Source organism: Euprymna scolopes, chromosome 40, assembly GCF_053919585.1.
Source record: "Euprymna scolopes isolate OS-2025 chromosome 40, ASM5391958v1, whole genome shotgun sequence".
Classification (NCBI taxonomy): Eukaryota; Metazoa; Mollusca; class Cephalopoda; order Sepiida; family Sepiolidae; genus Euprymna; species Euprymna scolopes.
The window spans coordinates 31081665-31092963 of NC_136521.1; the positions used below are offsets into that span (position 1 = coordinate 31081665).

Genomic DNA, 11299 nt, shown 5'->3' on the forward strand with positions numbered 1-11299 from the left:
GGTGAAGGCAACCTTTCTAGGAGAAGCAAATCTCTGATTTAAAAAGCCATAAAGCGGAAGACCAGTACCCGCATTAAGCTGGTCTGCAGTTTAATTTGTTGCTGGCTATCTTGCTCTTGCTTGTTGCTGGATCTCAACATTTTGAACCGAGAGAGAGACTTAGCTGTCGTACAAAGCTAAGACTCTGTAACATCATCTTTGTATAGATACTCTTTCAGGTATTTGGGCTCATGGATTTTAAATGTCTGAGGGAGTGGCACTCGTCTGACAAGACGTTGCAATCATCATCATCATGTATGTATGTATGTATGTATGTTTGAAACTTTCGACAAAGGCGACGGATTTTCACGAGATCGGTATTGTTTTAAAGCTCGACTCTTCAGACGACAAATATCGAAAATTTTACCAAAAACATTAATTCCTTCACCCTCAACGGCACTATTTTCTACAGGGAGGGGGGTTGGTTTTTTCGCTGATATTTTCGAAAGTTATCCCCTGTTTTCAATTGACTAGCCTTAATTTAAACCTTCACCACTTCTGGTTTGGCGATGGACGCAACAGCATAGACGTCACTTTTTTTTTTTTTTCACATTCTTTTCCTCCTTCGCGGTACAGGTTCGAGCCTGCCTGCCTATTGTCAAATATTGGTCCATTTTCTTAAAAACACATTGTCAAATATTGGTCCATTTTCTTAAAAATTTATTGTCAAATATTGGTCCATTTTCTTAAAAACTCATTGTCAAATATTGGTCCATTTTCTTAAAAACTTATTGTCAAATATTGGTCCATTTTCTTAAAAACTCATTGTCAAATATTGGTCCATTTTCTTAAAAACTCATTGTCAAATATTGGTCCATTTTCTTAAAAACTCATTGTCAAATATTGGTCCATTTTCTTAAAAACTCATTGTCAAATATTGGTCCATTTTCTTAAAAACTCATTGTCAAATATTGATCCATTTTCTTAAAAACTAATTGTCAAATATTGATCCATTTTCTTAAAAACTCATTGTCAAATATTGGTCCATTTTCTTAAAAACTCATTGTCAAATATTGATCCATTTTCTTAAAAACTCATTGTCAAATATTGGTCCATTTTCTTAAAAACTCATTGTCAAATATTTATCCATTTTCTTAAAAACTCATTGTCAAATATTAGTCCATTTTCTTAAAAACTAATTGTCAAATATTGGTGTTTTCATTGATTAATTTTAAGTATATTGATCAAAGAAACATTTTCTAATAATAACTTTTGAGTAAAAGTCTAGTATAGTTAGCAAACGAAAAAAAAAGATGGGTAAAAGAAAGAAATATACAGCAAATAACTGTGATCAAATGATAGAAAATAGAATATCTTCAATGTACAGTTACCTATTTCCTGCTAAAAATAAAAAAGTACAATATTCAAATCTTTTTTTTCTTTTTTTGTAGGTAATTGTAATGTCAGAGGATTATAAGGAACCTCGAAAAACTTGGAAAAGCTGGGATTGGTCTTTGATATCGAGTGTAATCAGCGTTGGCAACCCAGATATAACACTTATGTGTCACACCCATAAAGAAGGCAGAAGATATGGCTTTTCAGGTAAGATGAAATGACTTGTGTCAAGGAATCTTAACGATTCAATCTTGTCCTATGCAATTCTAGGTCAGCCCTCCCAAGGTTTACCTTCTCCCTTATTTATTTATTTTTTTACTCTTGTTCACTCCAAACAAGGCATATTGCTACTTGAACAACTATTTGAAGCCATGTCTACAGGGGACTATGTGAGGAGATGAACAAGATGTTCATTCACATTACATTAGTGCTAATCGCCTGAGGCACTTCCACCGGGAAATGCCGACAGGGAATGCTGGGCATTATTTGTAGGCCAGAGTACTCTTCCTCTATGGTGCTGACTTTTCAAATCCCACTTTGTCACATCATCCCATGAAGGGTGGGAGGGAAGTAAGTTGAGAAGTTTCCTACATTTAAAATTTTTATTTACTCATACAATTTAGGCTATACTCTTGACAATCAGTTAATAACTTTGCTTCTGTCATATCTGCTGATTTATGGTTTTGTACAGTTCTAGGAGGTCTACTCTCCAAGGCTTTACCACATTTAATGAGGGGATCATTCATTATTATTTTCCCGAAGCAGGGAGTGCAGGGAGTGCTGACATGGCTGATCCAAGCATTTATTTTATAAGCCAGAGTGCATTTCTCTTGGTATGCTAGCTTTCAAAACTTCACTCAGTCACTGTCCTTGAGTCCCTTCTCTTTGAGAGAAAATAAATAAATATACGATTTTCTTTAAGTTTAAAAAGTACATTTTTTATTTCGAAACTTCTGCTGGACTTGTATGTTTTATCTGTGTTTATTTAAGCCTTTATTTCCAAAAACCTGTCAGACAAATAAAAAATCAGCTTTAGGATCAGAAAAAATAACCACTGATTTAGGGCGTGCATTATGAATCTTGGAACTGGATTAAAGAAATACCTGACTTCTTGTTATAAGCCTGTTTAAGAGACCACAAGGAAAATAGAACAGGAATAGAGGAAAAAAATGTATTGATAGGAACATACAAAAATGAGGGTTGTTTGTACAACCGACGAACAACTTTGGTTGGTTCACTGGATATCGACTCCCGCCACACAACTTTGTCTTCTGGTATTTATTGTGTATGGATCAGTTCATTCGTAGGTAACACAGGTAGTCTGCCACAACACTTCTACAATGTCTGTCCGCATGATCTCTGCGTTTAACTAAAACCCTTGCGATTAGGTGCCTAACAAGCAAACAGTATTTCTCCATAAATTCTCATTTAAAAAAAAAAAACATTATTTCAAAGATTCCTTCCAATTTTTTTCAGCGTTTTTTTTTCTTTGAGCTAAATATTTCTTCCCTTGCTGGTCTGCCATCCATGACACACATCTGTGGCACCACTACTACGCATGCAACCTTGTGCATATTTGCACTTTCTTATGAACGCTTTGCATTCTGATTACAACTTCATAGTCTTGGAGGATTCTAATATATAATAGGAACTTTGATTTGACTCTGAGACCAACTGAAAGCTGATTTCTTCTGCCCGTTTGCAGGAATATATATAAATATTGATACTTCTGCAGTATAAGTGCTAAGCTATCATTGGAATCATCCAGGAAGTTTACAGAAAAATGCTGAAAAGTGCTGGAACAAAAAATTATGAAGAAAACATTTGTTTGCTATCATTGATTTATTATTGAAAATAAAATCTAAATATTTATCTTGAACCAAAAATAAATCGGTACTTCTACACTATTGGGACGAGATTTTATAGTCAATAAATGGAATTTTCAGATAAAAAACAATGGTTTCAATTAATTTTTTTTGTCAATTCTATACAATGGTAACTTCCAAATTATGCAGGCGGAATTACCTGAATATTACTGAATTATTTAAAAAAAAAAACAGCTTTAATCGTGGTAGCAGGTGAAAAATTGCCTCCATCTTGTTTAAATCGAAATGGAAAATTACCTCTTTTTTTAACTCTTCTGTGTCTTACGATCGTTTTCTTCAAATTCTATTTTTTAAATTTCTTTAATAAGGTAGAAAATTATTTATTAATTTTCGTAATTTTTGGATATAATCATCTTAAAAATACAAGGAATACAGATACCATTGTTTTCATGTGAAATTCAATTTTATGATTTCCGAAATTTCGTCCCAATAGTGTAGAAGCGCCAAGAAATCATAAAATGAAGAAAAAAATTATTTAAAAAATCAAAAAGGTTTTATTTGCTGTCAGTTGTTTCTTATTCAAAAAATAAATAAGTTTTGCTAAGTTTTGTAAAAAGTGTCCAATAATTATTCAAGAATATTGTTTTTGTTTTTCAATTAATCATCCATTGAATTAGCAGTTCGTCTTCGTCATTGTAGCGGATGGAATACTGCTGCCATATCTGGGCAGGAGCTGCTAAAAACAGCCTATCCTGCCTTGACAGAGTACAAAATAGACTTCGTGGCTTAGTGGGGGAGGCCCTTTTCTCTTCCCTGCAACCTCTCTCCCACAGAAGAGACGTTGCGAGCTTGTCTTTGTTTTATCGTTATTTCCATGGCAGATGTTCGTCTGAGCTCCAATCTCTAGTCCCCCCTCGCAAATCCTTTACAAAAAACACCCAACTAGCTGAAACCACTGTCAAAAATTTTCCCCACTCTTTATCTGTGCCTAAACCAAAACGTAGATTCCATGAACAAAGCTTCTTTCTCAGAACCGCACGCCTGTGGAACTCTGTTCCGTCAGCATGCTTCCCACCTGACTACAACCTGGATGTCTTCAAGTCCAACGTAAACAAATTCCTGATGATCCGCACCCTTAAGTAGACATTTTTATTAAACCCCCACACTAACGTACTGTACATACAATAACCCTTATCCCTGAGTGCCTTCCGGGCCTTGATAAATGATGATCACCTTGTAAAAAAAAAAAGAAAAAAAAAAAAGCGAAATTCGAAAATTGAAATATTGAATTTCAAGTGAAACCAATGACATCTACTAAATTGTCATGTTATAGCAATGTACATATCCAAAAATTAAGAAAAACGATAAGGCAAAAAATTAATTATTAATGCAAATAGTTTTCAAAGATAATTAGCGAAAATTGAGTTTTGCAAAAAAAAAAAAAAAAAGAAACCAGAGAGTTCTAATTGTAACAAAAGGGAGGTAAGTATCTTCTGAAAACTGAAAAATCTTTGGTCAATTTAGCAAAACTTAATTTTCGCTAATTATCTTTGAAAACTGTTTTCATTAATAATTAATTCTCTACTTTTTTGTTTTTCATAATTTTTGGATATTTTAATTACTGCGACATGACAATTCAGTAGATACGATTGGTTTCACTTAAAATTCAAAATTTTGATTTTCGAATTTCGCTACAATAACAAAGAACTGAATTAGCTTCATACTGAAAAAAAAAAAAAAATATATATATATATATATATAAGTGAACGTGTGTGTGTGTACATTTCCCTACGCAATAACTCTGTCAATTTTCAGTCTACAGACTCGAAATTTGATATACAGGATACTAAGATTTGGGAAAATCTTTGTGATCGGCTTCCAGCCAGAAATTTAGCTGTTAAGGGGTCAAAGTTCAACGATTAGACCTTTGAAAACTCTATCAAACTCCTCCGTCAATTGTGGGTCTAAACACTTGAAATTTTAGATATAGGTTTCTTTGACATGGATCTAACTTAATAAGTTAATTTTAGCCCAAAACAATAAATGTTAAAGGGTTATAATAGGGGTCAAAGTTAAAAAAAATTGACTGCTTTTTCTTTTTTTTTTTCTTTTTTTTTGCTCAACATAACCTCCAAACACCCGGGCAACGCCGGGCTGAAATGCTAGTATATATATATATATATATATATATATATATATATATATATATATATATATATATATTCTTGATTATATTTCACATTTTATTTATACGAAACCTTAATTTATGAAGCTCAATGTAATTACAGAGCATATAATAAATAAATGACAGTCTATATTCTAAGTGAATGATGTTGACCATCGTACTATTTATTTCTTTAAGTACATTGGCATTCACAATTCTGAGGAGTTAAGGGCAAAATAGATTCATTGATTAATATTTTTTTATTGCATTTTCACCCTAGATAAAGCACAGTGTCACTTTGATGTAGGGAGCTACTATTTAGGACATAATTGCAGGGATACTATGTTTCGCAGCAAGACGTCTGTTCACATTACATTTGAACTCCTGCATGTCAGTACAGTCGCAGAAGCAGGAACCCAGAAGGGAATTTCAAAGTCTAGCAGTTCTGGGAAGTAGAAGCCTTTCTGGCATTTGGGGATCTCTACTCTATAGGGGTGGGATTTTGCTGCTTATCGGGTTTGTTGGGGGCATTTACATTGGGGGTGGGGTACAAGAGCTTGTAATTTATCGGAGCATCTACCATTAAAATACTTGTGAACAGACAGAGGGATGCAACATTTCATCGATGGGAGAGAGACTGAAGCCTAGTTGACAGTTTGGAAACTATTAGGTTGGCGACTCTCTTTTGAACCCTTTCCAGGAGTACACCAGCACAAATGTAACAACAATACTCCATACATGGGCGAATAGTGGCTTTGTAGAGGTACAGGATATTGTCAGGCATAAGTAACTTTCTAGCATGGTAGAGAGAGCCCACCTTCCTTGCAACAGCCACGGAAATGCCCTCGATGTATTTGTTCCAGCTCATGTCTCCAGTGAATGTTAAGCCAAGGAGTTTAAGCGAAGTACTTTCAGGTAATTTATCGTTAGCCATAGCTATTGGTCGTTGAGAAGGTTTCTTGTAACTATTAAAGGAAACAAGCTTAGTCTTGGCAGCATTGAATGTCACCATCCATTTTTATCCCCATTCAACTACTGACTGAAGGTCTTCCTCTAGGGTTTCTGCCATTGCCTTAGATATATGCTTGTTCATTTTCCCCACGTGCCTGTTATAGAGCATGGTGTCATCAGCAAATATACTTATCTCAGAAAGAATTTTATCAGGAGGTCGTTTATGAATATCAGGAATAATAAAGGTCCAAGAATCAACCTTGAGGTACACATGCATTTATATATTGTTTTGACGTATAACCATCGAGTACAACCTGGATTCTTTTATTTAAGAAGGATTTAATTATGCTAAGTATTCGTCCATATGACCTGATTTTCCTAAGAAGACCATCATGCCATACCCTGTCAAAAGCCTTACTTTTACTGCCCTACTTTCCTCTGCTTTATTCAGTGTATGGTATATACGTTCAGAGATTACAGTTAGGATATCTGCAGTAGAACAGACTTGCTTAAATCCATATTGTTGGACAGAAGTTTAGAAACTGTAAGCTGGTGGACTAGAGTTTGATTAATTATGGACTCAAATATTTTGGCAAAGAGAGAGAGAGAGAGGAGGCTAATGGGGCGATAATTCAATGGGTCAGTTTTTTCGTCAGAACTCTTGTAAACTGGTGCCACGGAAGCAGTTTTCCAACAGTCAGAAAAGCAAGATTCATTAAGGCATTTGTTGAAGAGTTTGGAGAGAACTGAAGCGGAGCATTTTTTAAATAGTACAGCCGGGATGAGATCAGGTCCACATCCTTTTGTGGTGTCTAGGTTTTTTATATCATGCACTTGAGAAGGGGTAATTTTCAGGTCATCTAGTGTGGTTTCTGTCCATAAAGGAAAATTAGGGAGGGAGTGGTTTGCTAGGTCCAGTGTAGAGTTTGAGGCAAACCGATTGGCAAGCATGTTAGCCTTCTCGATTGCCGTGCAAGCAACCTCATGATTGTTGGATAGTCGAGGGATCAGTGATTGCCCATTATTTACTGTTGTACATTTTCCAGAAATCACAAGTTCCTAATTTCTGCGCTTTAATGCGTTTTCTGGTGGTTTTGGTGTATTCTCTCTAAGCTGTTGCTATTGATTTCTTATATGATACTAAAATTAAATGAATAATTTTCCGCTATGAAACAGGTGTTGTCAAGAATTGATGGTTAACATCATGAAACTTGGAATATAGACTTTTGTCTCTCTCTCTCTCTCTCTCTCTCTCTCTCTCTCTCTCATATATATATATATATATATATATATATATATATATATATATATATATATAAAATGTATCTTATATATTTTATTAAGAAATAATCAGTGTTTGTTTTTGTTTTGTTTTTGTTTTTTTGCTTCCTAACACTTGGGAGGGGGTGACGTTGGTAGTATCACATTTTCTTAGTTTAATATTTCCCATTGCAGGTCTATCATTTGTAGCGTGCATATATACATCTCACTAAACATGCAGAACTATGTCCGTTTATATTCATACATGAGGAAATTTCCAGATCAGACTGATAGACATTTCTAGAGATGTACATCTCTATTTAAAAGTAGGATGTTTTTGAAAGATTTTTTGCTGCAGTTCAAACTGTATTCACTCATAGACAATTTCTTTTTTTTTTTTTTTTTTCAGGTAAACTTGTGCCCTCATTGCTCTCCTCAAATGGCAGCGATAATCCAACGCTAACGTCTTGGGTAAATAACATCACCAGTTTAGCAAGACAGAATTATGTGGATCTATTTTTAATAGATTTGCTTCCGGTACTTTCGCCAGATATGAACAGTACGTCGTTGGATTTGGTTCTTAATACGACAGAATTAATTCAGACACATTTGTATTATGTGCATCACAATACGTCAGTAAGTTTTAGGGATTTTTTTCCCCTCATCCTTTCTCTCTTCTCTTCTTCATTCTCTATTTTTCTTCTCTTAAATGCAACTAGGGATTTTTACCCTGAGCCAACAAAATCAACAGAGATTAAACTATTCCTGTAATGTTTCGGTCCCTGTTGATTTTGTGGAGGGTGTTAATTTCTGTGCAGTTCTAGGAGGTCTGCCCTCCCAGGCTTTGTCTTTTCTCTTTCAGAAGGGGTTATTTTATTTCTGAGGCGTCCTCACCAGCAAATGTCAATGGGGTTACCTCGGCACATTTTGCAGGCTGGGGTTTTCTTTTTCTCTTTTCTTTTTTTTTAAAACTTTTTTTCTCCTTTTATTCTATCTACATAACCAATATTATAAATTATTTCATTCTCATCTACATGCGCATGTAGTGTTTAATCTTTTTTTGAAAATTATTAAATATGCAGAATGCCTGTACTGCCTGTTATCCAATTCGAACCCCAAACCAAAGTCAGTTTAATCCTCCAGTTCAAACTTCTACTATACAGCCATCCTAACAGTTATAGGAAAAGGGGAAAATTAAACTCTATTTATGTTTATGTAAGCGGACATATTTTAGTAGGCTGTCATAATTGTTCAACTATCCAGATGGAGGAAACACTGCATCACACATTTAATTTTATTAATTTTTTATTAATTCTCTTACAGTGCCCATCCTGTGTTAAATGATGCTATAAAAATATTATGATAGCTATTTGTACTTAATTCTCATCCCTGGTGCTACCAGATCAGGAGGTCTGAAGATATTTGCTTCCTGAGACAAAATGCACCTAACATTGATTCTTTTTGTTTTTCTACTTCCTTTTGCAAAACTTAATTATGTTCTGCAAAACCAAAACCAAAAACAACAACCCCCTCTTTTCCCCTTTTCCTTCTTCCCATTTCCCCTTTCTCTTTCTATCTCCCCCACTTCCTGATTGGTTTCCTAACTTCAAATGTACCAAACATTAATACATTTCCCTCTCCCATTGCAAAACTCGTTCATATTCTGCGGGGCAGGGAACAAAAACGATAAAATCCACTATAAAACAACCAAACCAAACCAAACACAACAAACTAACAATTGAAGATACAAAAAGCTTGAAGAATAAAAACCTTCTACAAAATAATTGGATGTAACGTGAATACTATTTCCAAAATAACTGAATTCGGCATTAAATAACTTTAATTGGATTGATATGCCTTAAAACAACCAAACCAATTAATTCCCATCCACATGAAAATTGAACTGTGCACTTTGTGTAACAAATTTTGGTGTGTCCTTATAAGGAGGGTGTGTTCTTTACTGTTACTTTACTATAATGTTCTCTAACTTTATGCGTGAAATATCTGTATCGTTATCTATTTATTGGGCCGTGACCATTAGTTTACTGTTTCTTAGTGTCTTTGCGATCATCTAGCAATGTCTTCTAGTGTGTGTGTGTGTGTGGTAATTACATATAACATACGAATACATAAACATGACGTGACGTACCTGGCTCTGTTTGCTGGGAAGGATTTCATTGATCATCTTGGGAGTTGATTCTGTTGACAAACTTAATGCGCGATAACACAAGACGATGATTAGTTCTTTATATGTTCTTATTCACTCCCCAGGCATTTTCGTCTATCAGATTAGAGTGATGGTGATCTTGGCATGCGAAACAAACCCATTGCCCCTTTTTGGGAGAGACCCTGCTTTTCACATGTCGCCTCTGTCGTATCTAGGCTCAACTCCACTAAATTTAACTAAGTTTCTCAAAGCCGGAACCCCTGATACGTTAGATTCGGTCCCCCATCTACCTAGCTTCGGTGCAGCTGACTGGGTCATTCCGTTTGACATATGTCACAACATTGACCCTTTAACCCTTCTGCATTAGCAGTGCTCGCTGAACTATCGTTTCCCATGATTCAACTTTGTCATTCTGTCAGCTAGAGAAAAATAGATAGATAGATAGATAGACAGATAACACGATTCTGAATAATTAGTTTCTAACCAGCGTTGCCAGGCGATCAGATAACATCTGCAGTCTCAACAAGATGTGTTAACATCGAAATATTGGCTGATCCATATACATCGTTTCTAATGTCTATATATTATTATATTTTGTATTGAGCACTTTTGAAAAATATTGGTTTTAAGTTCATGTTATCAATATATTTGAACTTATATATTTTTTCTTACTAAATCCTTTTCCATTCCATGGAGAAAAAAAAATATTTTCAACTATTTTTTGAGTAATATATTTTTGTCTCTGATGAATTGTTTAGTAGGCTTCCACTATTCAATGAAACACGTGTAAGGCATACTTCATAAAAAAAAAACTATGATTAAAGTATTATGAGTGAGAATTAAATACATCTTCTGGTTTTGGAATGTTGACAAACGATAATATATATATATATATATATATATATATATATATATATATATATATATATATATATACAGCATAACCATAGTTGAGCAATGTTGGTGACCAATTTGGGAATACCAGGTACTGTATTTAGGAAGACGGTGACATCTTCAAGATTTGCAAAAAGCTAATGAGGATATATATGCGATTGGGGACCGCTTGTGAATTTCATACTCCCTTGAAATTTCCTCCTTTGGAAGAAGCTGGTAAAACCTATTTAGGGTTAGTGCCACACTTTTATTTATTTTCATATATATATATATATATAGATTACAAAATTTTGTTGAAATTCAAAGACTTACATTTTTTCTTTTTTATTTCATCCTGGATCTCATCATTACAACCATTTTGTTAATCGGATGACAATTTTATGATTTTATGTTTTCATAAAAATTTTCTTTCCCATCAATTTCCATCCGATGTTACCAACAAAAGTTAATTTTGTACATGATAAACCTGGTGCGTTCGTTTGATGAAAAGAAATTCCATCCCCATGTTGTTACAGGTCGGCCATCTTGGGTACCATGCAAACCAAAATCATAATTATAAAATTATAAAAAAAATTACAAAAAAACATATATCTATAATATAAAGCTGAATGTATGTGTGTGTGTGTTCGCACCTGACCTCCATAGAATGGAAATATGTCACAA

General features: G+C 34.4%; 1 protein-coding gene across 2 annotated transcripts in view; it reads left to right on the forward strand.

Annotated features, from left to right (window-relative positions):
* Positions 1–11299, forward strand: part of LOC145265465 (di-N-acetylchitobiase-like) — a 93412-nt gene that overhangs the window by 61849 nt on the left and 20264 nt on the right. For both annotated transcript variants that reach the window (XM_080121329.1, XM_080121330.1), the window contains exons 2-3: positions 1431–1581; positions 7985–8211. In XM_080121329.1, the coding sequence (XP_079977455.1) occupies positions 1431–1581; positions 7985–8211 (378 nt within the window). The remainder of the gene's footprint in view (positions 1–1430; positions 1582–7984; positions 8212–11299) is intronic.